The 26842-nt window shown below is 39.0% G+C and overlaps 2 protein-coding genes across 2 annotated transcripts; both read right to left on the bottom strand.

Moving 5' to 3' along the window:
• Window positions 1–4292: 4292 nt before the first annotated feature.
• sf3b4 (splicing factor 3b, subunit 4) lies at window positions 4293–12174 on the bottom strand. The gene is made up of 6 exons (XM_023279963.3): window positions 12079–12174; window positions 10977–11105; window positions 10316–10858; window positions 9014–9181; window positions 6643–6801; window positions 4293–4631 (listed from the first exon to the last, which is right to left on the bottom strand). Exons 1-6 carry the CDS (start codon window positions 12110–12112, stop codon window positions 4462–4464), a joined length of 1203 nt encoding a protein of 400 aa, XP_023135731.1. The 5' UTR covers window positions 12113–12174; the 3' UTR covers window positions 4293–4461.
• Window positions 12175–14330: 2156 nt separating this feature from the next.
• lix1l (limb and CNS expressed 1 like) lies at window positions 14331–26494 on the bottom strand. The gene is made up of 6 exons (XM_023279976.3): window positions 25921–26494; window positions 21846–22009; window positions 21396–21536; window positions 20195–20290; window positions 19129–19206; window positions 14331–17449 (listed from the first exon to the last, which is right to left on the bottom strand). The coding sequence occupies exons 1-6, from the start codon at window positions 26252–26254 to the stop codon at window positions 17198–17200; spliced, it is 1065 nt and encodes a 354-aa protein (XP_023135744.2). The 5' UTR covers window positions 26255–26494; the 3' UTR covers window positions 14331–17197.
• Window positions 26495–26842: the final 348 nt, after the last annotated feature.

The following is a 26842-nucleotide window of genomic DNA, read 5'->3' on the forward strand; positions in this document are numbered from 1 at the left end:
GAAAATAACAGCAAATGGGTCAATATATAATTGCGGGACTGTTTGTAACATAGTTGGCAGGTATCATAGTTGACATTTTTGCTGTTTTCAGACCTAAATTCAACATGGACGCCTAGAACTAAACACCACATGGCATTTTTACAGAAAGATTCTTCTAAATATTATTTATACAATTGAGTAAAATTGAAAGTTATTTATAAAGATATTATAGTAAACCTGTTGACATGCCATAAATCCACACTTGACTCACACACTACTTTATATTAAATAACTCAGAAAGCCTTGGAGTCTGGCCAGTCTTTTCTTCAGGAGGAAATGACATCATGTGGAGCAGGTCATGTGATCTGGAATTAATACACTTCCTTGAGAGGTGTTTTTGTAATGGGTAACTTAGTTGAAAGTCATTTCACAGATACAAGTCATTATTTTCCATATAAAATTTGATATATTGCCAAAAAAGAAATATCTGTAATGATTATCTCAACTTAATAAAGAGAACACAAAACAATTTTTGAATAAGCTCATTTTATTATTGTTTAGCTGATTAGAAGGTGGTTCTTATTAAATTGGGACGGTTATTTAATTGACATTTTAGTGATATCCAGTCATTTTTTTTATTAATAAATGATTGTTTCCATAATAAATAATTATGGAATTTGTAAAGACATGATAATAATGAACACAAAAACATTACTTTTTTTTACTTTTAATAAAAATGTATGCAAGATATAGCCCATGGACTCCAAAAGTTCCTCAATTACATATTGACCCAAATATCTGTAAAATCATATCTGCTGATAGAAATACTGTAGTTTCACTATCGCACAATGTAAAAGAACAAATTATTATTCATAAAAATAGAGAATTTAATTTTGAATTTTGCTTTACAGTCAACATGTTAATTCATATTTTTTTCTGGAATTTTGGCAATTTTCTGTAATTTAAAAAGAGAATGGACAACCTGTAAAATAACTGTAAAAATATTTATAATTTTTCAATCTGTAGTTTACATAATTTTTCTTTTAACTAAGGGAAATATCTGTATAGTAATAATATTTTTGCAGATTTAAATACAGCAACAATAGTGTAATTGTACGGTCAAATGTTGTTTTTTGATGTGGATATTTGGGGATATTTACTTATCATCTTAGTTACTTATTACTTATGTGCATATTAGTACTTTTTCAAATGCAGTTAAAAATATTTTAAAAATACACGTAAAAAATAAAACATTAATATTCGTTTACAGTGTAGTAAGAGGCAGAAGCTGTAGCTAAACTGGTATACATACAGTACTTAAAATATTAACAGTTCCAAAGAAAGTACTAAAAACAGTGAAAGGAATAGAATTTTTTTTTTTTTTTGTCCCAAACAAAATGAGACAAACTAATCGTGTCCCAGAGTGTTTTACTCACGTACAGTGTAGACCTCACCATCTCCATCACATGGTAGCCTGCTTTACTGGAAAAATGTAAAATTACTAAGAAAAATATCACAAAACCAAACCAACCAACCACCAAACCAATCCACAAGAAATTAGATACTGACAAAATAGGAGCAGGTAAACCTAAAAAAGAATCCCAATGCTGCACATGAAAATGATATTTTCCACATTGGAAGTCTACTCACCACCTCTGGTACGGACCTTTAACACACAGAGTGACTTGAAAAGGCTCAGTCAAAGCACCAGATCAAAACTACATTAAAAGGCTGTTTCTACAAAGGCAGTGTGTAACAGGCTAATTTATAATTGATGCTTTTACTGCAGCCACAAGAGGAGCAGCAGACAGTCTGGCTACAGGTGTCTTAATAATGTAGCTCTGAATAGGAAACTACCTGTAGGGAGGAATCAGATTTGAAACTCTGATCACTGATGTTGTCATAATGAGAGATTTACCTGCACTAGAGGAACGATCGCCACCACAAACAGTAGAATGTTGTTTTGCTGTTATTAACCTATAAGCAACATTTTAATGGTGCAAAATGTTATTTCTCACTGTGAAGTGAATAAATCTTTCATAAAAACTGTGCAATGTGTGGACATGAAAAGAGTGTTTAGATTCCCTAAAGGCAGAAGAACTAATGAGATGTTAGTTGTTTCTGGTTTTAGAGCAAAATATTGAAAACAATGACAACTCCTGGTATCCTGTAACGAGAGGTAGAAGCAGTAGTAAAAAGTAAAAAGAAATAGTAAAACTGCAGTTTGAAAACAGTTCCACTAACAGCACAGCACAGATGATATAAGGACAGCAGGTATTACTAACTAAATACATTCAAAACTAAATTCTGAATATGGTTCATTTTAGTGTTCCATAGTATAATCTGCGCTCTGAGTGCTTTTCCTGTTTCTGACTGGAACACATTCTAAATCTTATTCAGCTTGCAAGCAAACTGCAAAACAACTTTCCCCATGCAAAGTGTGAGCATTCAAAGAAAATTCAAAAGCCAAGGCAAAGAATTTTTCATTGACTCAGAATATGAGAGCAAAATATGACAACTAGTCCTCATCCAGAGCCACAGGTGGAAGCAGCAGTAAAAGTAGCACGCACTGCAAAAATACTGCAAAAACAAAAAGTAAAGGAGGTGCTATTACCAATATATTCTTGAAAAATGGTTCATTTTAATATTCCTTAAGATGTAACGCAATGTTCTGTTACTAATCTGTAAGTAGATTTTAATGTAGCACTCTATCCATAAACCGTTAAGTTCGTTTAGCTTGCAACCAAGCGCCACTAAAACTGTGTGGAGCATCCAACCAAAGGTTTCCTTATTGACTCACTGGAGCAGGATCACACCACAGTCATCTTGTTAGATTGTGTTATTTTAGGGCCAAGGAAAATGACAACTACTGGCTACACTCCTATGAAGTCTGATGTAAATATTCAGTGCAGTCTCAGCAGTAAACTTTCTCCTTTCATTGAGCACCCTTCAGTTATACAGAAAACACAACAGAGACCCACAAAGCTGTAGTCAGCAAGAAAAATACAGGTAGAACCAATAACATTACTGGTAGCTCCATTTATCAGATCCAGTAAACAGTGAGTCAGCAAGCAGGGAAACAGCAAACCTCAATAAAAAGTGAAGAGGGCTCTCTAGCAGGGAGTATGGGGCACCAGGCTCGCTGATACGAGCCCTTTGGTCCCTGTACAAAGTGAGAGCTGTGTCCGCATGCTCAGCACAAAGTCAGACATGTTTCCAGTGGGTGTTGGATTCCTCCAGGGCTGCCCCTCGTCTCCGATCCTGTTTGTGGTGTTCATGGACAAGATCTCAAGGCGCAGCCAAGGTGAGGAGGGTGTCCAGTTTGGGGACCTCAGGATTGCATCTGTGCTTTTTGAAGATGATGTGTTTCTGTTGGCTTCCTCAGACCATGACCTTCAGCACGCATTGGAGCGGTTTGTAGTCGAGTGTTAAGTGGTGGCGATGCGGCTCAGCCCCTCCAAGTCTGAGGCCATTGTTCTCTGCCGGAAACTGGTGGATTACTCCCACCAGGTTGGGAGGGAGTTACTTCCCCAAGCGAAGGAGTTCAAGTATCTCAGGATCTTGTTCACAAGTGATGGGAAAATGGAGCAAGAGATGGACAGGCGGATTGGTGCGGTGACAGTGGTAATGCGGGTGTTGTACCGAACCGTCGTGGTAAAGAGTGATTTTTCAATTTACAAGTCCATCTACGTTCCAACCCTCGCCTATGGTCATGAGCTCTGGGTAGAGACCAAAGGGATGAGATCGCGGACACAAGTGGCCAAAATGAGCTTCCTCTGCAGGGTGGCTGGGCTCAGCCTTAGAGAGAGGGTGAGAAGCTCAGACATTCGGATAGAGCTCAGAGTAGAGCCGCTGCTCCTTCACGTCGAAAGGAGTCAACTGATGTGGTTTGGACATCTGATTCAGATGCCTCCAGGGAGACTTCCTCTGGAGGTTTTCCGAACACATCTGCCTTGGAGGAGACCCCGGGGTAGACCAAAACCTGCTGGAGGGATTATGTACCTTGTCTGGCCTGGAAATGCCTCGGGATGCCCCAGGAAGAGCTGGAAAGCGTCACCCGGGGGGAGGGACGTCTGGAACAGCCTGCTTCGTCTGCTGCCTCCGTGACCTGACCTCGGATAAGCGGACCAAAATGGATGGATGGATGGATCTCTAGCAGCCCTACGTTTGTTTAATTGTTGTTGTCTCATAAATAAAATCAAAAACAAAATAAAGGCTTCTTCATCATCATCATCATCTTTTGATGACCATGTAAAACAACAGAACTAAAGATGTTTTTAAACTAATATTTAAGAGTGAGAAACAAATCTAAATCAAGTACTAAAAATTTTATTTGTTGAAGGTCGTTCATCTGTACAATGACCACAAAAAAAAAAAATACAAACAGGTGGTTAAATTATTTAACTGTTACAAACTTGAGTAGATCTAAAGACGGGTTTAAAAAAGCAAAAATGGCAGCCTGTTTCTGCAGCTGGATGGAGATTATGGTGGCATCGGTGCTCTCATGGGAACCCGAGGAGGAGCACCCGGGGGTCTCGGTGGCATAGGAGGTCCTCTCTGGAAACCAAAGGGAGGTGGACGAGGAGGACCAGCACCGTAGCCGGGTGGAGGCATCGGGGGAGGCCCTCTCATACCTGGAGGGACGGGGTGACCTGAGAGAAGCAAAGAAGGAACACAATCTGATAAAACATCTGATAAAGCACTCGGAAGGAGAAGTTATGTTGAATAAAAGTCTGTTTTGAGGAGAAAAAAGTATCTTGGGATAAAATGTCCGCTTCATGTTAATTAATTGTTAGTATAGATTGCGGTATTTTGTCTTTCAGAACCCTTTCTTCCCACTACTTGTGTGTTGTGGCACATTGTCTGTTCTTGTGTTCTGAACTCTGATCAAATCTGTCATCTGATTTCTCATTTCTAGAACTTGCAATAAAAACAACAATTTTACACAAAGCTACCAATACTGGATGCAGATCGAGGTGAAATTCAAGCCTGTCAGTGCACCCAAGGGGTAAAAAAAATGTTTTGAGGCATGACAATTATCATCCGGTGATTTTTTTTTGCTACAGAGTAAATAAGTCAACAACTCGCCTCTAAAATCAGCTTTGGCAAGAGTGATTCTGTCAAGGAGAATATTGTGAATGTAGCTGCCAGGGAAAAAGTGGCAGCATGAAATCCAGATTTTGCAAAGACAGTTTGAGGTAATTCTGTTTTCTAGCAGTCATTATGCTCCCTGGCCATCATTTCATATGGTACTGGGATTTAATGGTTGGTCATAGCAACAGTCACATTGTGGGATTTTGGTTCCAAGTTTGACATTTTCAGAAATTCACAACGAAAATTGAGAATCATCACATTGCACAGCATAAACAGGGCATTAAATAAGCAGTGAAAGATAACAATGATAGAATCAATTTCCCACTCATATCATCTGTTATGTAAATGGATCTCTGGATATTAGAGGTTATTGATTTTTGTGTCCTGGTTGAAGAGTGTGGACTGATCTGGTCTCCTTGGTGGTTCACAACCCAGGTTGTATTTTTAACTCAGAATTGTCCTTTGGTTTTTAATTTCTTCTGCAGACTAAGAAAAGGTCATCCGCTCCTTTATCTCTTCCAGACTCGACTACTGCAGTGAGCTTTACTCTGATACCAGCAGGGCAAAGCATTCAGACTTTTCCTGACATAAAACACTGCTCCCAGTTGCTTCTAAAACATACAAAGAGAAGCAAGCACTTTATAGCGACTACCTGCGAGTTATAAAATCGATTTTAGGATTTTTTTTGCTCATTTTTAAAGCTTTGTATCCTCTAGTTCCTATCTATATCTACTATCTTCTACATCCATAGAAGCCGGATTACTAATTGAGATCAATGGCAGAGTTTTAACAGTGGCACCTAATTCTCATCTTGCCACTAAAGGTGACTTTTAAGACTGTAGATCTCAGCCATGTAAACTCATACAATTTTAAATCTCTGAATATTCATTTTTATCAAATTACTTTTACATAACTGATGGTATTTGCTATAATCAGTATTAGTATTGGTCCCTGTCAGAGTAAGAAAATCTTAGCTGCTGCTTTATGTGCAGCTTCATATGACAACAAACTGTGTTTCAGAGGTCTACTATTAGCTCTTCACTCTTGGAAAATCCAAGATTTTATGGCACAAATGTGTCTTCTTTTGCAGAACCTTAACTATGAGACTGTCTTTTAAAAATCACTGTGCTACAATGACAAAATCAAGTTTATCAACAGCAGGACTGTGTCAATACTACAAAACACTGAATCTGTTTTTGCTGTACATAAAAAAAAATGTTATGTCATTGAGAGAAAAGCCTTCAGTTAGTCATTTACAGAGACACTGCTTTGAGTTCTTCTTCTCTCAATCTAAAATAAAAGGTGTCATTTTCAAAATGACTTTGTATATGCTATTAGCTTTCAGATTTTTAGTGAGACATAAAAAAGTCCAACTAACAGAGGTTTTCCTTTTGCTGCTGGACAAAACACTAAATCTATTTTTGCGCCATCAGAAAAACAGTACGTTACTGAGAGAACCCTCAATTATTCTTGCGAAGGTATACGGCTTCAAGGGTCTTCTCTTTCATTTATGAGCCAAAGACACTTTATTTTGACAACAAAGACTTGAGGAGATGCCACTGTGCTCACCCATGGGAGGTCCATACGGTGCTCTGGGAGGCATGCCCATAGGTGGGGGTGGGGGCATGCCGGGGGGCGGCGGTGCCCGTTGATTTGATCCTGGTGGAGCAGGGGGTGGAGGCACCATGCCAGGAGGAGCAGGAGGAGGCATGGGCATCTGAGGCATACCTTTGAGACAGAAAAAAGTTCAATCGTATGCAATTGCTGGAAAATCCAACTATTACCGTGGATTTATGCATACAGGGCATCCTCGACTTATATCGGAGTTCCGTTCCTAGGGATCAAAGTAAGTTGATTTTCGCTGTAAGTCGGAACTCCAGCGAAAATGTAAACAAAGTCATTACGTGCATCACGTTATGATCAGTTCTTCGGAAAAACCATGAATACCAACGACTTTCATGCATGTGTGAATCATTTTACAAGATATGATAACTGGATATTGTAGCGGACTGGTATTGTCGATGTTTCATTTTTATTGTTCAGTTTGAGATTTACCTAATGTCAGTGAACGTGTCATGTTTAGTTAGCTCACCTCTGATTGGCTGAGAGTCTGCAATAGTGTGTGTGTGTGTGCGTGCGTGCGTGCGTGCGTGCGTGCGTGCGTGTCGAGCGAAAGAGAACGGAGAACAGCAGCTAATTCTGGAGCTAAATTAGAGAGTTTTTGTAGTTATTCTGATGTTGGCTACGGCCCACAGTAGAATGTGTGAAGGTTCAATAAACGACCAGAGAAGCAGATAAAGTCTCACTCATTCATCAAACAGAGTCACTACATTTTGGTGCACTGTTTTTATAACTTGACCGATGTTCGTCAGCGTTTTGCCCTGTTCTGAGCGTTTTATCATATCTAATTTCACTTCCATGGAGATGGCTTTCCTTTTCTTTGTAGCATCAGAAGAGTCTGACTTATGCTTGGGAGCCAGAATGAAGGGCAAAAAGTTAGTGAAAGTAGCACAATCCAAGGTGGCACAAAACCGGCAAATGTAAACAAAGCCGTCATATGGCGCTGCATGACGACGTGTTCATCTGTTCTACTTGTCAACTAGTTCCACATAACCAGTTCCGACGTAACGCTGTAGGTCGATGACGTCGTAAACCGAGGACCCCCTGTATTTCAAACGAAGCAGCATATATGATATCATGACTGCTTTTCAGGGTCAATAAAACTATTTACACAGGGTCATACGCTTGGCAACTTGTCTTTTAATGTACATAAACTACAAATCTGGCATTTGTGTGTATACATACTTTTTCTTGATTTTAAATGTTGTAAATATTGAGTCCTGATGGCTACACTATGAACCGAGATCATCGGGTTAGTGAGGTATGTTGAGCGTAAAGTCAGAGTTTTCAGTGTGATGAAGGTGGCTCTCTTAACCTCCTAGATCTCCATGGTAACTGATTGCTGTGGAGCTAACCTGGTCAGGAGCAGATTATGTTCAGAGTTTTGGATTTAAATCAGCTAGAAGCAGTGTCTCTCTTTAAACAAATTGTTTTCAGACTAAATCACTGAATGAGGTCGTGTAGTTACAGTGTCACATACAGTATGCATCATGTTGCTATCGGAACCCTAGGACACGTATTCAGTGATACAGAAATCACATAAAGATACTTTTCTGTTTGGTCCTGATTTCCTGTCAAGTCCGTTTACACTGTCAATACTGCAGGTGGTAGAACAGAGTTTAGAAAACGTACTGGTATTTTTATCAAAAATATTAAATCAGTAACATCAATTTCACTTTGATTTGGCCAAAAATAAAAGTGATATCCTGCATTATAGGACAGGGTCAGACCTAAATGCACTCCACTACAATATCATGTTTAAATACACGAAGTTTAAAGTTTAACAGCTCTAATGTGCAGCTGTAAGGTGGAAATAATCAGCTGCATTGATGCGCTTTTTACCGTCATAATTACTTCTTATTTTTGTGCAGAAGAAGAAACGCTTGACAGCCACTTGTATATGAATGCAAACAGAGTTTGAAGTAGAAAATCTGAGTTAACAAAGAAAGTTGATAACCACCTTTGTGATGCCTGTTAATTCTGATTGAGGTTTTAGTTTTTCCTAAGCCAATTTAAACAAAAAAAAAAGCCTGACTACATCAAACTTTCTTCATAGTTCAGCACTCTGGTATTGATTTTTTCCATCTTTTGTGATTTCTTAGATTTCATTTCAGACAGCCAAGTCAAGAGGAAAACAGGACAACGGTCACTAAAAAAAAAGCCACCTGTTACCCTCCTTTACCAGTTTTAGAGTACAACCACTTCAGAAAATGTAAAGATCGAAAGCTCTAATGCACATCAAAACTTCAACAAACACACTGTTGCATAACTTTCTACTTGCAGCTAGTGTGGAAAGACATTTAAAGCATTAAAGTCTTACCTGGATGCATGTTGCCAGGGGGGAAGGGTGGTGGTCCAGGTGGGGGTCCTCCAGCACCCTGTGGGCCCGGCGTCCCTGCTGTTGGCGGCATGGGCATGTTGGGGGGCATCGTTGGAGGCATCGATCCAGGAGGAGGAACAGGAGGGAAGGCACCCGGAGGAGGCATGCCTGCACAGAAATATGTTGTATTTGCATTACAGCTTTACATTTCATCTGCGAACTGACTGATGATTTAGTTAAACATTTATTTCAGCCAATGTCATTACCATGTAGCATTTCATTAAAGGGCCAATTTCTCAACTGTCATGTAGAGTTTAGTCCACAGATTGGCCAAGATTAAATCAACCCAATCTCTTTATCACCTACTGATAAAAAAGGCATCAGTCAGAGCGGCACAATTACATTCCCTACAGGATTCTACTTCATCTCAGCATCAGTAAAGGAAACTTATCTGTTCTTGTGCCACATTCAGCTACTCAATCTACACCCGTTATTCCGAGACATCTGCTATATATGGATTATGACACTGAAGCACAAAAGAAACACACCAACACCAATGACAACGGCTCAAAGGGAAAAAGGAAAATCGTAGATGTTTAACTACACCACCAACTAGAGCTTTTAGACCCAGAAATTGTCCGTATTCAAATGCCAAATATTTTCATTTCAGACTAGTTGAGAGTGCATTTTAAGACAATACTTCTTTTACAATGAAAGGAGGTATAACTGACAGAACGTAATGTAACAGAAAAGACACAAAAACTGTGTGTATGCAGGAGTCATTGCATGGAGAACGACAGTACAGAGAAAATTTAAGCAAAGTTCACTTTCAAGAAAAAAGTAAAACAGAATAAAATATAATGGAAGACTTTAAGGATAAAAATACCATTCTAGTCATACATTATTCTATATCTCATCTCAGTCTAATATTGAGCGAATAAAGAGCAAGTCGACATGCTGCCTGTGAAGACACACGGAGTAAAAAAGAAGTATATCTGATCAGTCAGACGTACCGCTGAATTATGCAGGTGAAATACTTCCTCAGTAGATAGACCGAATAGAGATCAGAGTACAGCGGCCATTTTGCTTCTGCATCAAATAGGTAGATACTAGACTAGAGTATGTTCTCTGTAATTGAACTTAATAGTAATGAGTACAGGCTCTTTTTTACATCAGTTAAACAACAGTAGCTGAAAATGATCTTAGCAATAGTGATTAAATAACCACTTCAAAAGGAAGCACCAAAGAGCACCCTGTATATTGTAACATTTATCCTGAGCCCCAGCTGTCTTCCAGTCATACCTGGCATCGGCATCCCAGTTCCCATCGCGGTCAACACCGGTGTCGGTGCAGACGGAGGTGGAGGAGCATCCGCAAACAGCTGGTGAGGCCTGTCTGCCTGAGACAGAGGGTTCTGTGCAGCCAGGAGTCGCTCTGCAGCCGAGCCGTGACGCTCTCCTTTGGAATCTTTCTTGAAGGCGTAGGACACCGTGATGGGCCTGTTGCAGAGATACTGGCCATTCATTGCCTCGATGGCGGCGTCCGATGCATCAAAGCTGGCGAAATTAATGAAAGCATAACCCTTGGAGTTGCCGGTGTCTGGGTCTCGCATGATCTTCGGCGTCTGGAGAATCACTCCGAAGGCACTGAATGTGTCATAGAGCAGTTTCTCATCAATCTCTGGGTCCAGATTACCAATGAAGATGTTAGCACCGACATCCAGGTTTTTGTTGTGTGCTGAGGCCTTATTAACCCTAATTGGTTTGCCATAGAGCTTTATCATATTCATAATTTTGATGGCATAGTCAGCATCCTCTTCACTAAGGAACTCCACAAAGCCATAGCCTGAAAAAGTAAAGTAAAACAGCTGTTCACGTTTGTTAATTACAGATATTGTTTATGCATATGCATGCTTTTACAGGACTTACTCTCCCTTGATTGACAGATATTCTTTGATACTCACCTTGATGTTGGCCAGTGACCCTGTCTTTGGGCATGTGTGTGTTCACCACAGGACCAGCCTGCAGGAAAAGCTCCCATAATAACGGCTCAGAGACTTTCTCATCCAAGCCACCAACATATACGGTGGCATCTGAGAAAAGAATTAAAAACAATTTTCAAGTGAAAATGTCTTAGAAATGTGTACAAATGAGATAAAATCTTAGAATAACTTGCAACATCAAAATACAAGGCAAGAGGGATGCTTAATTTCTGACCACTGCTAATTATCTACATATATGCTCATATTTCTGTTTCATATCACTTCTAATGTAATGGAAATGACACGAATTTTATTTGAAGTCTGGTAATCTGTGATGGAGATTTGACATTCTTTAATATACTGAGTAAATGATATTGTTTACTGACGACAAATAAATTGGTTTATCTAAATGCAGTCCTTGTACACACACAATGAATGAAATCCATTACAAGTGGCAATATTGATTAAATGAATAAGAAAATAGCATTTTGATATGCAAGCCAACTGATGTCTTCTAACCTCTTCTGTCACTCATTAAAATGATCAATAAGCTAACCTATCTGTTAGGCTTCTTACCTAACATATTTAAATTATCTAGAGGTCACGTCTGCATATTTCTTCATTATCGAAAGCTATGTAAAAGCACCACCATAAATATTAGCACAATGAGAAACAGCAGTATGAAAATTTAACATCCGCGACCGAGCTCTGCTACAAGCTAGTATGCTAAGCTAACCTTTTTCTGTTAGCCAACAAAACGTAGCTCTGATTCTTATGAGCTAACAGCAACTGCCACATTTTAAAGCAACCAAAATAGCCACTACACTTTGGTTTCCTGTGTATCGCGCAAGCAAAATGAATTAAAGTTGAAAAAACGACATTAAATGGCTAAATGAGCAGCAAGTTCAGCTAACAACTGAAAACTTCCATGTGACCGGCCGGTTCTTAACCAGAAAATACCGACTAACGAGGCGGTCAACGGCGCTCAGCGAGAAAAGCTGAACAGTCTGACGTATAATCTAGAAGTATATTTATAAAGAGGCTGAACAACACAATGAAACAGGCACATAAATAAAGGATTTACCTTGGTTTCTTTCTGAAATTGGTCCCGCTGCCATGTTGAATGACCAACGCAGGGGAAGCTTTGTAAGCGGATGCCCCGCCTCTTCCTGCGCTGTGTGTCAGAATAAAATAAAATAAAATAAAATAAAATAAAATAAAATAAAATAAAATAAAATAAAATAAAATAAAATAAAATAAAATAAAATAAAATAAAATAAAATAAAGGATATCAGGCTTTTTTGGAGTATTTTCTTTATCTTGCTCTTTTTAATGTGCTGCCCTTTGCCCACCTAATTACCCCTCTGGGATAAATAAAAATTTTTCTGATTCTGATTCTGATTAAATCTCATCTTAAAACTACGGTGGCCGAGAGGTGCAAACCAAATTTACATAATGCAAAACACTTTTACAACCTCCAAGACAAATTTACAAGCGATAAAACACTTTTACAAGTCCGAAAACACTTTTACAAATCCAAATTTAACCGGAAAGGGAATGTCCCAACTCCGGGGTATAACCGGAAGTGACAACGAGGAGCGGCTAATGCAACTTTTCGTTGTTGTTAATGGTGAACCATGCGAGCGGGTGACTGTTGCATCGTGGCCCAAATAACTTTGCACAACATCTCAAGTTTAGTTCAGTTGTTTTTACTGAAGCTCGTGCACAATCACCAAGCACATATCTTTTAGGTACCGCTTCTTCTGTGGTTCTCTCACAACAGCAACATTCAGTAGGTAACATTACGCTCGTGCGCCCTCTAGTGGAGAAACCGTATAACAACAATATAACATTGTAATAATTACTGTCCACAGTATACTTGTACATTTAACTTGGAACAAGCCTTGGTATAACATTTAAAACAATATTATTAAATCTCAGTATACCACAGTGATGTTTTGCCCGTTTTGTGGGTAACATATGAACCGATTGACGCGGTTTTGGTTTTCGTGTGGTCGGTCTTTAGAGTGTTTAAATGTCGCAGATCAGACCGACAGAGTGCATTAGCCGCTCCTGTTGTCACTTCCGGTTATACCCCGGAGTTGGGACATTCCCTTTCCGGTTAAATTTGGATTTGTAAAAGTGTTTTTGGACTTGTAAAAGTGTTTTATCGCTTGTAAATTTGTCTTGGAGGTTGTAAAAGCGTTTTGCATTATGTAAATTTGGTTTGCACCTCTCGGCCACCGTATAAAACTCTCCTGTATTGTATTACTTTTCTTAACAGACTGTTTTGCTGTAAATATTTAAATAACTTTGTTATTTATATCTTAAGTTCTGTTTGTCACTTACTTTTATTATATCTTTTCAGTCTTAAAGCACTTTGTAACTTTGTTTACAGAAGATGCTATATAAATTAAATGGGTTATTCCAAATAATATGAGCCAAATCTACAAAAAAGTTCCCACCTGACTCCTTCAGAAATAACTGTTGCTGGTTTTTTTTGTCTGTTTTAAGATAAGTCCTTTATTTCTCCCCACGCCAGGGGAAATTCACATTGTTACAGCAGCTTATGTAGCAATAGACGTAGTAATAGAAATAAAATAATAACATAACAGTAGTAATAATATTTACAATAACTGTGGGATATATAACATACCTATGCACAATTTTACCATCATAACATTTTTTTTTCAAATGTCATAATGATTATATAAGTTAATTATTTGTATCCAGAAGGAATCTGATATCAAAAAGTGTGTAAAAATTACACCTTTCATATGTTTGACCAGCCACCTATCCGATGTGGTGATATGACCTTTGAAAGGCTATTTGAAATACACTTTTAAAGTTTTCTCCAGTGAATTATAAAAAACAAATAAGACATCCATAGTGTCAATAGTTGTGTCTATTAGTCTATGTCATCCATATCAAATTGGAGCAGTGTTTGCTATTGAAACTAAGATATAGTCCATAAATATATTACCTAAATTGCTCTACTAGACTTTGGTTCTAGATTATGAAGTGGTGTACTTGAAGTGGATGCAAAATTTGGTTCCTATTTACAACAGAGCTCAAATTTGTTGTTCATCCAGGAGAAACTTTTATGGGGCTATTTCCAATACTTATGAAGCTCTAAGGGCTCCAAAACACTGTAAAAAAAATTACACAAATTAGCATTAAGGTAAGATTTTGTGTGGCCTGAGAGCACAGATGTTACATCATCCCCACCACAAAGGGTCAAAAGGTGACGTCAGTTAGTAGATTATGTTCATAAACATCATTATCAATATAAAGTAATGTGTATCCTTCGAAAACAGATCAGCGTGACAAAGAATAAACATTTGTATCAGCCAATTTATTACATTTACATATAAATCTACTAAAAGTATAAACATGGAATACAAAATGTTCATAGAAAATACATACAATTAGGGCCTTGAGAAACACTTTTATAAAACAATACTGTATCAAATATGAAACATAGAAAAAGAGAACTTAATCAATACATCATGCATCAAAGCCAACACATGAAAAGCCAAAGACATTTTCTTTTAAAAATGAAGAGCAAAAAAAAGACTTCATTGATAACGATCACAAAAGAAAAGTCAAAGGCATTTGCAAGAAGAAAGCTCTCAGATTAATGGCTTGTGGGCAAAGAAATCACACATACTGATCATCTACATGAAAAGAAAAAACACAAAAACACACAACTCAAGATCTCCAACCTCCTTCCTGTGACCAGCTCTTTTTTTCTCATTGATTAAGTCATTTTTTTTTAATGAGTTCACTGGACGATACTCACTGGAAATATAATTGCAGACAAGAATCTGGGAAGCTATTTAGCTGAAAATATAAAATGTAGTAAACAGAAGACAAAAATACAAAATGTCAGATTAGAAGGGATGGATTCAAGGTGCAGATTTGTGAGGTCAAAGTGTTTTTAGTATTTACTGATGAGAGCTGCAGGGTTTTTACCAAAGAGGCAAAATTATTTAACATTTTAATACCTGTATTGAACACAAAGCTTATTACACAAGCTGAGTACCAAACCAAGGATATATGTTTATAAGGTTGTCATTTTAATAGATCTTTCATAATCGAATAGCATATAACATAATAAAGGAACAGTTTGACATTTTAAGATGAGAAAGCTGACATCATTCTCATGTTGGTACTGTTAAGTGATTAGCCAGACTATTGCTTGCCCGACTAAAGAAGAAACTAACTTCTATAAAAGTAGAAATTTGTAAGTTTTTATTTTTGCATTTCTGTTTTTGTATGCATTACACAAGTAACATGTAATGCATCAATTTGTGAGCTTCAGAGGTGCTGTTTGGCAGATTTTTGCTGCCTTAAAGCAGAGCTAGGCTAGGTGTTTCCATCTGTTTTCAGTCTTTATGCTAAGCTAAGCTAACTGGCCACCGACTGTGGCTTCATATTTACCAGACAGGAGTGAGCGTGACGTCAATCTTGTCATTTAACTTCCCAAAAGGATTCCTTTGAGATACTGTAACAGTAACATAGCATGTAACCTTTAACATTATCTTTACACGTAAAGCCGAAAACAAAATCTTTTAAAGACCCCATTAAGTGAAATGCAACTTTTTTTTTTTTTTAAAACATTGCATGCTATAAATCCCATAAAGGCACAGTGATCCCAGAGAAGAGAAAAATCAACTAACAGAACAATACAACTGGTCTGGTTTCAATCATTCTCCATCTCTTTCTTGTGTTTTTTTTTTTTTTTTATTTGCCATCTCCTATTTTGTGTAATCAGTTTCTGCTGTGGACAATCCAGCGTTCAGCACCGAAAACAAGCTCTCCTGCTGTTTAACTTTCATACTTTCAGGCCACATTTCCTTCCAACCAGAGCCACGATATCAATTAAACCCTCGCCTCCTTTGAATGGGGTCTTTGAAATGCTACCTGTTAAAATGCCTTCATCTTTATAATGCATTAAACATTTTAGATAAACGGAGCAATATAAAGATTTACATGTACAGTATGAAAAACAGGCAATAAGTGCAAGTTATATTACATATTTTAAGCCTATGGACAAGCCAGCAATGGCCAAAAAAAAAAAAAAAAAATTACAATTTCTGCTTTCGGTATCTCAAAAAAGACATAAACCACAGGAGCTGGTACTGTTTTGTATTCACTATAATGACTCACGCATGATGAATCATTTTCTGGCCTTAATTTGACCTCCAAGGTTGAGACCTCCAAGTACACTTTAGTCCAAACAAACACCAACTTTTTTTGAACTCTTCTAGCTGACGCACACAACAAACACAATCTGTGACACGAAAATACTTCCAAAGTTTAACAGCGTTGGCTTAAGCGTCCTTTAGTTGATAGCACACGGAAAATATACATTCGGCTAGTGTCATGGTCACCAAGCAGATCCTAAAATAGTCAAAAGCCACCACAAAGAAAAACATAGTGATGGCTCACTATCTGTTCTTTTTTTTAAACCTGAGCTGACATCTACAGACATTTTTTTTGTTTGTTTTTTGCAAAGTACCCACATACTATTACATGACTTAAAATGAGGATTTAATGCTCACTGGAATTCTTGTATTATTTCAGGGATGCAGTTTTTATATATTTACAGTCTCATTAAAACTGTTGCAATAAAGCTGAACACCCAATACAGAAAACCTGATGTAATATAGTTCATTTCTGTTATTATTTAATATTTTAGAATGTTTTGTGTATGAACAGACACAGGGCATATTAACATCCCAAATACTATACGCAAGAAAATGCAACCAAAAATCCTTAAAGAAAAAAAAAGCACGCAAGTCTGACTGAAGAAATGATCTACACCTCATGACTGTTTGGTTTGATGGGTCATAGTAGCGTATGTCCCGTACATTCACTGACCAGAAGAAGGCTTTCTGTAGGTCTGCATTGAGTATGTAAACCCTAGTTATGTAGTCTGCCTAAGCATTTTTACAGGCATTTTGTATAAAAAAAAGCACTGTTATCCTGTAATCGCTAGGCACAGAGAGGTAACGGCTATAGCGGCAGGTGGTTATTGAACAGACGGATATGCATTTTGTAAGTCAAGGCCTGATTACCTGGTCCTCACAACGAAAACGAAACCTAACAAAGTTCAGACAGGTCACCTTTATATCTACGAAGCGATCGATACTGTTACCAGGAATCCTACGGAGTGTGAAGGCATGTTTCCGGTTGGTTTAGTGCGAGGGCAGAGTGGCAGTGTTGGCGGCGCTCAGCTGACCCACAGCCAGCATCAGGATGTCTTTCTTCTCTTTGTAAAAACGCAGTTCTCTGCCTGCCAGCCGGGCGTCCTCCAGCTCTCGCTCCGTCGAGGCCAGCTCCTGCGCGATGGTGCTGGCCACGCTCTGCTCCCGGTTCACCCAGTCGGCGGCCATCTGAGTGCGCATGTCGTCATCCAGAGCCCGATGGGAATAGTGAGCCAGCACCTCCTGCAAGGCAAGGAGTGACAGTCAGCTTCGTGGGATGGTCGAATGGGTACTACAGGACGAGGAAAAAAGCTGGCTGAAGTTGGAGGAACAGCCATGCCCACTAGTGCCTCCAGAGACAATAACATTCTTGGAACAAAAGAAGACTAAAACTAGAAATGAATGGATGAATTGCTCTTGAAGAGTCTGGTCGCTTGTCAAGAAGAAAATGGAAGCCCCTTTAACTACCTCAAGAGCAGTTAACCCTCATGTCGTCCTGCGGGTCAAATGTGGAGAAAAAAATATATTTTCACAGTGAAACTTCTGATGTCCACATTTTCAACATTTTTGGGAAATCTCTGAACATATTTTGGTGGAAAAAAAGAAATGTTAAAAATGTTTCTTTAACAACATTCATGTAAAAATCAACCAAAATCCAGCGAAATTCGCTGGATGACAGCAAAATTCCATTTGTAGTTAGGTTCCTTTATGAAGTTATGGGCTCCTATTATTAATTGACTTTAATTTAATTGGAATTTAAATATTTGACAGGCTGGGGGAGATATGTTTGTTTTAACTGCAAGTGGAGATGTAATGATATTTGTGTCTGGATTGTGTATTTTTACATGCTTCAAAACCCCTTGCTTCTCTTTAATTTCATTTATCTTTAAACTTAATTTAAATCTCCTTTTTATGCGAGTTTAGATGAAGCCATGAGTTAGTCGTGTTGCCACATTGCATGTTTTTATCATGTGTATGTTTTCGTTTGTCCATTTTTGAGCTGCATATAAATATGTATAAAAACATGTAGTTTAAATAAAAATTGGGTTAAAAAAAGAAAAAGAGTCACAGCTGAGAGTGTGATCATGTAAAACCATGTGGCTTGAATAAACATTCTTTCTGTTATCTGCATTTTGAGCTGCTTAACCCAGTGGGACTTCTGTAGATCTTCAGCCATAACTCTAAAGACAATAGACGTTTCATGTGCCAACTATCCAGCCAAAACCATAAACTGCCAAGCACATAAATAGATTTTTTTAAAGCATGTCGTTATTTGAAGCTTACTATGGAATAAAGTGCAAAATAAAGCAAATTTATTATGCTTTATTGTCATGAATATCAGGTTAATAATAATGCCAAAGCATAAGAAAGGTGCAATTAGATAAAAAGTGCATGAACATAAAAAAGAAAAAAACTAATTAAAGGAGAAAAAAGAATGGCAAAAAAGAGAAGGGAAACAGTGCTGTGTGTGTGTGCGAGATGCGTATAATAGGCTATGTCAACATAATTGTCACATTCAGTGAAGTTTTAATTATATGTCACTCATCTTGTTACTTATTTCTTGGAGCAACTTGAAGGGTTTATGTGGGGATATTTTTAAAACTTGGCAGTGCTTTGTGTGAACTGTTTTGTAGTGATGTCTTATATGTGTAATTTAGTGGCAGGTCCCTGATCTAAAAGATGCTTCCAGAATAAATAGAGCTTAAGTAACTAACTAAACTCCATCCTTTTGGCAGCCTGTGTTAGAATTTATATAGATCTCTTTTTGTCCTCCGATTGCTGCAAAATATTCTGCCTGATTTATCTGGAACAGCTCCTTAATGACATATAATTTGCTCATTTAAAGACATCAATACCACAGCTGAAGACCACCACTGTACTTGGATAATTGGAGTCATCTGTGACGTGGTTTTAGTGTGTACCTGTCGGGAACACTGTCGTTCTCTCATGGCTTTCAGGCTTCCATTCCAGTGCAGCAGCTGGAATACAGTCATGAGCTCCTGAAACACAACCAAGAAAGCAAGAATAAGAGACCAAACTCACTTAGAATAATCAGATTTTAGTCATTCAGCATGGCAGAGCATGAACGATGCCCAAAGACTGTCTGTTTCCAATTAGAAACAGAGTTAAGATGTTCTAGCTTTCAGCTCCATACTATTAGTAAATGACTAAACAGGACACATGTGGGCCAAAACTACTGTATGTAATCCTAGTGGAGCTGCGTGGACTCAAAACATTCCTACATTTATCAAGCAATGTTGCTGTGTTGTCTTTTAAAGGCCCTGTTCTTTTGTATCGTATGTGTAGTGTACACGTTCATACTGAAATCTTTAAAGTCAGCATCAGGGCTCAGGCCTTGCCAATGATATTAAGTGTAGAAATAAAAAAAAAAATTAAAATGCTACTATAAGATATTTACTCTGCCAAGGAACATCGCGGAGTTATGTTACAATCGGCGTACATTTGTGTGTCTGTCTGTGTGCAACATTACTCAAAAACAGACACAGATTTAGATGAAATTTTCAGGGAAGGTCAGAAATGACACAAGGATCAAGTGAATAGATTTTGGCAGTGATGCGGCTTATAGTCTAGATCCACGGATTAGTTAAAGATTTCTGTATCATTGTGAGACAGTGGCATGGCGTCACTGTAACTATGACAACAAGTGAATGCTACATCAGCTGCCTGCTGATGATCACATGACTGCTATCCTACAGCAAATCAACTGGGACTTATCTGTTGGAAATCATAGAAGGAACAATTGATTAGATTGTGGAGTTGTTTCTGAGTCCCATTATTCCTGTCGCCCGCTACATATTTAGGTCACGCGATTTGGTATCTGTACATAACATACACATGCATAACACAAGCCTGTGCTCAGGTCATTTTTCATTAAAGAGTTCTTCCGTCTGAAACGATACAAGACTGAGCAGCCTTGACGGAGTACTGCGCTCTCTCAGTGCTTTTCTTGTTCTGATATTTATTCACCTGAAACTCCAGCATGGACTTTCCTTTGTTGGACTCAAGCATGAAGCGAAATGCCCCGATCCCTGTGTTGGGATTGTCGGCCTCTTCTCTGTTTCCCTGTGAACAACAACAGTTAGTTAATGTCAGCCAAACACTGCTTGACTTATATACTTGCTATGTACTTACTTATCCAAGTAAGCAAAATTTTCCTTCTTTTCAAAGCATCAGCTATGTGGTGTGATCAACAAATTCTAAGTGTGCACATATAAAGAGCAATAAGCTTACAGTACCTAATTTAAACTTGTTTGCTATCCCCCTTAAAGCAGTCTTTTTGTACAGCAATACACTGCTCCAAGTGCTTCTGCCACATTTGGGATGCTCCCTGAAAGTGGCTGACAACGTGCAGGGCCATATTTGCGATTTCACCATGGATGTCAAACTCTGCGTAAACGTCAAATTCTGTGTCAAATTGACCCAAGCCCAGTGTCGAGGCTCATCACTGAAGATGACGGTTTGCGGCTACAATCAGGACACCAAACAGCAGTCTTTTATAGGCCACAGTCTCCAAGACCAAAGAAGCCACGTCCAGGAGTATTCTCATCATTTTGTTCGACATTCATGAATATGTCCAACTGTGACAGACTGTCAACACTGAATTCTACTGTAATCTCCTGAGGCATCTGTGTGAGAACATTTAGCGCAAACAAACTGAAGCATAGCGTATGCCATCGTGTCAAAGTGTGTCTGCTCACAGTACGTTTGAAACACAAGTTTTTTGGCCAAACTAACACAATCATTGCGCTGAATGCAGATGGTGTTTGACATACAGGGAGAACAGGACTTTAAGGTAGCAAATGTGGCAGGAGCACTGGGAGCAGAGTAGTGCTGCACAATGGGACTAGCTTAAAGGGAAAAGAGGTTACATTTAAATGCATCTAGTTTTTGCTTATAGACGCAGAACTTCTTCATCACATCCATTTGTGTTTGTGTGCCGGTCAATATATAATTGTGGGACTTTTTGTATCATAGTTGACATTTTTGTTGTTTTCAGGTCTAAAATGAACATGGCCGCCTAGAACCAAACACAACATGGCATTTTTAGAGAAAAATTCTTCTAAAATATTCTAAAATGAACCTAATGCATAACATATTTCCTGTCATGTTTCTGGATGCACATTAAAATAGACACACATTTCAGAATTCAGTAATTATTCTAACTTACATTGAAGGAGGCCAGAGCCTCATTCACGCTCTTCTCAATGAAGTCGTCTGTAATTCGGCGCGAGGGATGCTCATTAAAAACAGAGTTCATCAGGGCGATCTTGGCAGCGCTGCGCCTCGCCTCAGCCTTAGTGGGACAGAACTGTCAAACAGCGACGACAACTTGTATTAACGGTCAGATTCAATCAGACACACAGACATTCAGTCAAAACACCAACGACAGCCAGTGTTTATAGTGAGTGAAGTCATCCAAGTGTGGACAGATGTTGAATTGTCGATTTGTGGTGTTGAGTTTACGTCTATATTTGGCGTGTCTTGTTGCTGCACGAGTGTTTGTGACATTATTTGTACAGTATGAAGGGTTTCTTCCAAATAAAGCACATTCACTGCAGTCAAATCAAAAACAACACCTTTTTTTTTTAATGAGTTAATAATCATTCAGATGCTGTACCTGGAAACTTCCAAAGCAGCTGCCCCCTGGAAGGCTAACATAGCAAACATATGGAGGGCTGTTGGACGGCACCATTTCATAAACAACTAGAGCTCCGTTCCGCAGATCGGCTCCTCTGGTCAGCTTCATCTGCCAAAACTCCTGTAAAGCTTCCACCACGTTTACTGAAAGACACAAAGACAAAAGACGCTTGGTAACACCACGGTACATGAAACCATTACTGCAAATTTACATGTGCTTGTCTTTAGCTGCTGGCCGAGCTCTGCAACATCCTCTCTAAACAAAAAGATGGAAAGGGCCAGGGGAAGGTTGTCTCCAGGATGCCAGAGGTTTTTCCTGAAAAGATTTCAGTTACTGCCGAGAGGAAATTCTGCATCACCTCCGAGGAGCCGCTTAAAGAGAAGAGAAAATCCCCGTCGTCCGTTAGGAAACAACAACATGAGAGAGCGGTAAATTCTGCAACTGAGTCATAAAAGAGTATTTGGGTTTGGGTCTGCAGGGAGATGTGAGCGGAGCCAGCATTACCCAGAGTTCTTTGACTCTTGTTGTCTCTCGGTTCTGTCCTGCTGAGCTCTCACTGTTTGAAACCAGGACAGGCAGAACTGCTTCTCACTCACGTCCAGGCGGGAGCTCGATCAGAAGGTTTTAAGGCTGCAGCTTTGTCTAACATAGAAACTGAGGCCTTAAATGCAAATCGTTTTTCATGCTCCTACTGTGGGACAGCTAAACGGCCAGGACACACAGTCCTCTGGTTGCTAGTTGGTCATAAAGTAATAATTCATAATTCGTGTGCTTTGGAGCTTTGCAGCATGAAGTTATATACAAATAGACATTACTGTGTTACTTATTTACTCTTATACATCTTATGGATGGATGGATGGATGGATGGATGGATGGATGGATGGATGGATGGATGGATGGATGGATGGATGGATGGATGGATGGATGGATGGATGGATGGATGGCTGGATAGATCGATAGATCGATAGATCGATAGACAGATAGATAGATAGATAGATACTAGGGAAATTCAAGAGGCGTCTGATCAGTACCAAACTCATCCTATAGCATGACAGTAAGTCCAAACCAGAGATTTAAGAAAAATCTTCCCTCCTGAGACAGATGGTAAAGCCCAGACCATCTGATCCCTGATCTCAACTTCCAGTCATTCTGGGATTACATGAAGAAACAGCTTAAAGATGCCGAGAAGCACCTTAAAAAACTGTCTGCAAGCGTATCTAGGAGAGTCAGTGCTCACAGCTTATATTTATTTAAGTTTTTTGCCGTTTAATGCCATTTGTATGATGTGAATCTAAAGCTCACATGTATATGAATCCCTGATATAAACAGGTCAGTGAGCTTAAGTTGGAACTCCATATAAGACTTTACATTGGATGTGTATTAGATGCAGTTTCAATAAACCTGGGGCAAAACAAAGAGAGCACAAAAAAGCAGTTCAGACTCTCATGAATATTATTTTTGGGCATGTACACTGCTCAGGATAGTGAAACATCCTCACATTTTAGTCTATTTTTGTCAGCATTTAAGCATTTCCTTCCTAACAAAAGTGGAAAAAGAGAGGAAACATTTAAAGATAGCAAAGGTTCACATGTGACATCAGTGCCGGTCCAGAATCAGGTCCACTAAGTGATGGTTAGATGGCATGAAATCCAACAGCAACAACCTGCACCAACACCTCTGATCACAAATCAACACCTTCACACACTTTTTCTTAAAATACTCCACAGGATGGATTAAAATGGATGTTTTTAATGTTAACAACGGCACCAGTAAAAGTAGAAAGAAATGGGTCTTTTAAAGATAGAACCTATTTGAAGCAGAGAAAAGCCAAATTACATCTTAATGTGGGGGAAATATTTTATTACCAAAAGCCTAATAAAACGGTCTTTATGGCGCTGCCAGTGTTGAAGCTGTTAAGTAGCCTAAATGGGATAAAGGAGAGACGAGGCTGTTAGTCAGAGCACACAGGGACAATCTTTTGGAAATAAATCCTATTAGCACAGGACAGGAACACTTGTATTAGCTCCAACTGCCAGCATTATTTCATTGCTTTCAGTCTAATGTAAGTTTTCAGCGTGTCTCTTGATGAAGTGGGTAAACTACGACTGCCAAGAGAATCAAAAAATAATAAATCAGCAAATTCTAAAAAGAAAAAAAAATATAAAAGGTTTCTATTACTGTACAAACCGCACCCATCTGGTAGTACTTACTATGATGTATAGTTTGGATTTAACACAAAACATATAAAGAAACTCTAATTTCCCTAATTAAAAGCGGGATATAACCAGATTTTTTGTAAATCATTTTCTGTCTTTACCACAGACAAAGGTCTTTTGTTTCTCAAGGTTAGTAATAATTTTCACTTCACATGAAGCATTTTGCCGTGTCCAAGGTGAATGTCATGGCTAATTTATGACTATAATAGCTCATTGTTGGTAAATGTAATCCCTCAGAGCTGTGCTTGGTAATCCTACAATACGTTGATGGAAGCCTGAGATCAGAACAATGTAGATTTTCTTTTGAAATGTGTAGATACATACATTAAATAGAAACAGATTTAGAGGGTATTTACAACTTACTATGAAACTAAATGCAAAAGAAATAGGGCATGACCCAGTGACGACGCCTTCAGGGATGTTACCTCAGGAGTCACTTTGATCAACACAAGCTTGTTATTTATGCATAAAGTTAACTGAAATATCAAATTTTGATGTTGGTCTCACTTTAACTGTAATCTAAATGTAACATACACTTAGAGAAATTACTTTTTGACTTCATTTTACCTTGTCCTCAGTCTTTAGTCTTTTTGTTACCTATTAAGTTGCTGTATTAGATGATGGTGAACATATTTTATGGTATTGGGCTGCTTATCCTATATTAGGGGCCATCTTTACTCAGAAAGTCCTACTTTAACTATCAATAAACTTCCATATGATTCTCATGTAAACAGTAAAACATGCTAATTCTTTAAAAATAACATTTTGTGCCTAAAATTATTGAGTAACAGTCCAAATGACTCTCATGTAAATAGTAACACAAAACAAAAGTGCGTGTATGTACACTACCGTTCAAAAGTTTGGGGTCACCCAGGCAATTTCATGTTTTCCATGAAATCTCACACTTTTATTCATGTGCTAACATAATTGCATAAGGGTTTTATAATCATCAGTTAGCCTTTTAGCTAACACAATGTAGCATTAGAACACAGGAGTGATGGTTGCTGGAAATGTTCCTCTGTACCCCTATGGAGATATTCTGTTAAAAATGTCCACCTAGAATAGTCATTTACCACATTAACAATGTCTAGGCTGTATTTCTGGCTAATTTAATGTTGTCTTCGTTGAAAAAAAAAATGCTTTTCTTTCAAAAATATGGACTTTCCTAAGTGACGCCAAACTTTTGAGTGGTATATGTTCTCCTAAAAAGCAATTTTAGGTTCAAAATAATGCACAAACCTCCTTATGACTACAATGTTAACAGCTAAGCAAAAGCGTGTGCATGCATATTCTTCAGAAAAGCATTTTCTTGCTTCAAACTAATTCATAACCTTTCTTATGACTAACGCAAACAGTAAAACAAAAGTTGAAGCATCTTTTGGTTCAAACCCTCCACATGACTGTCATGTAAGTAGTAAAAAGAAGTTTGTATATCTATATTCTAGTAGGAAAACAAACCCAGGGGCTGATTTTGTGCTGTCAGACTATAATAACCACTAATTTTGATTTTAAAGCTGATTAAAGAGCAGCATGTGATAGAAGTATCATCCGACTGGACATGAAAACTGGCTGTATCTGGAGTGGAGTTATGTTGGAGACATCTAACCTCAGTTTATCCACCATCCTACTATAACAAACTAAAGCAGGACACTTTTATCCCCAGAAACACGCCTGGAGACACTGCATGAGGATTTATGTGACACCGTGCAGCTGAACATAAACATGACAGGAATGCAGCTTTATGGGCTTTTTCCAGCTCAAAGTGTCTCCACAGAGTCCCCTCCCCAGCAATAAACCAACACGTCTCCATCTGTGGACGTTTTCACCTCCGGACTAACCTCTGCCGTAACCTTGCGTGTGCTTGGCGAAGCTCCGGACCACCGCCTCCACCGCCTCCTTCAGCACCGCCGGGTTCCCGGGGTGTCCGGCGGCCCCCGGCCCCAGCCCCGCTCCCATCCCGCCGTACAAGCTGTGGAGCTGCAGCGGCGGCGGCGGGGGAGGAGGCCCGGACGAGGCGGACAGAGAGGCCGGGGAGGGCAGCAGCGGCGCGATGGGCACCGTCACCCCGGGCCGGAGGGAGGAGCGGAGGGTCCCGGTCGGTCCCGAACCGAAGCCGATCCCCGGCTGCAGCCTCTGAGGGCGGATACTGTCCGGGAGAACGTTAGATTCCATTGTCCCGACGTAACGTCTGCGGAGTCCGGCTCTGGAGGAAATCTGGAGCGACCAACCCGACGGCTTCGGCCGAAAAAGTGAGCTGGAAGGGCTGAACGAGGGAAGCGTTGGCTGGATTAAGTCCGTCACCGCCGAAATAAGAAGTTATCCGACGTTGATTCGACACATACCAGCGCCGCCGTTCATCCTCACGGTGTGGATTAGACTGCGGGTTTGTCACTCAGATGCTGCCTTCACGGACCGCTCGGTTACGCGGCTTCTCTTCTACCCACGGCCGTTAACTAGCCTTTACTGTCCTGTTAACATTCTTTCTGTTTTACCGATTTTGCGGCAAATAAGCTGATGTCCACTACCAGTCAAAGGTTTAGACACACCTTCTCATCCAATGCTTTTTATTTATTTGTATTATTTTCTACATTGTAGATTAACCCTCCTGTTGTCCTCATTTACGGGCGCCAAAAAATATTGTTTTGTTATCTGAAAAAAATCCCAAAAATCAACAAAAAAAATTCCCCAAATTTCTGAAAATTTGCAAAACCTTCAGGAAGAAAATTCCAATAATTCCTTAAAAGTTTCTCTTCAAAGTTT

Source organism: Amphiprion ocellaris, chromosome 15 (assembly GCF_022539595.1).
Source record: "Amphiprion ocellaris isolate individual 3 ecotype Okinawa chromosome 15, ASM2253959v1, whole genome shotgun sequence".
Lineage (NCBI taxonomy): Eukaryota > Metazoa > Chordata > Actinopteri > Pomacentridae > Amphiprion > Amphiprion ocellaris.

Bases quoted from the DNA above. Each gene is read 5' to 3' on its own strand.
- lix1l (XM_023279976.3), bottom strand. From the start codon at position 26,254: ATGGAATCTAACGTTCTCCCGGACAGTATCCGCCCTCAGAGGCTGCAG. The intron at 22,010-25,920 runs GTTAGTCCGGAG...TGTGTCTTTCAG, and splicing joins CACGCAAGGTTACGGCAGAG to TAAACGTGGTGGAAGCTTTA. The intron at 19,207-20,194 runs GTGAATAAATAT...GTTGTGTTTCAG, and splicing joins AGTCCATGCTGGAGTTTCAG to GAGCTCATGACTGTATTCCA.
- sf3b4 (XM_023279963.3), bottom strand. From the start codon at position 12,112: ATGGCAGCGGGACCAATTTCAGAAAGAAACCAAG. The intron at 11,106-12,078 runs GTAAATCCTTTA...TTCTTTTCTCAG, and splicing joins AATTTCAGAAAGAAACCAAG to ATGCCACCGTATATGTTGGT. The intron at 10,859-10,976 runs GTGAGTATCAAA...TTACTTTTTCAG, and splicing joins GGTCACTGGCCAACATCAAG to GCTATGGCTTTGTGGAGTTC.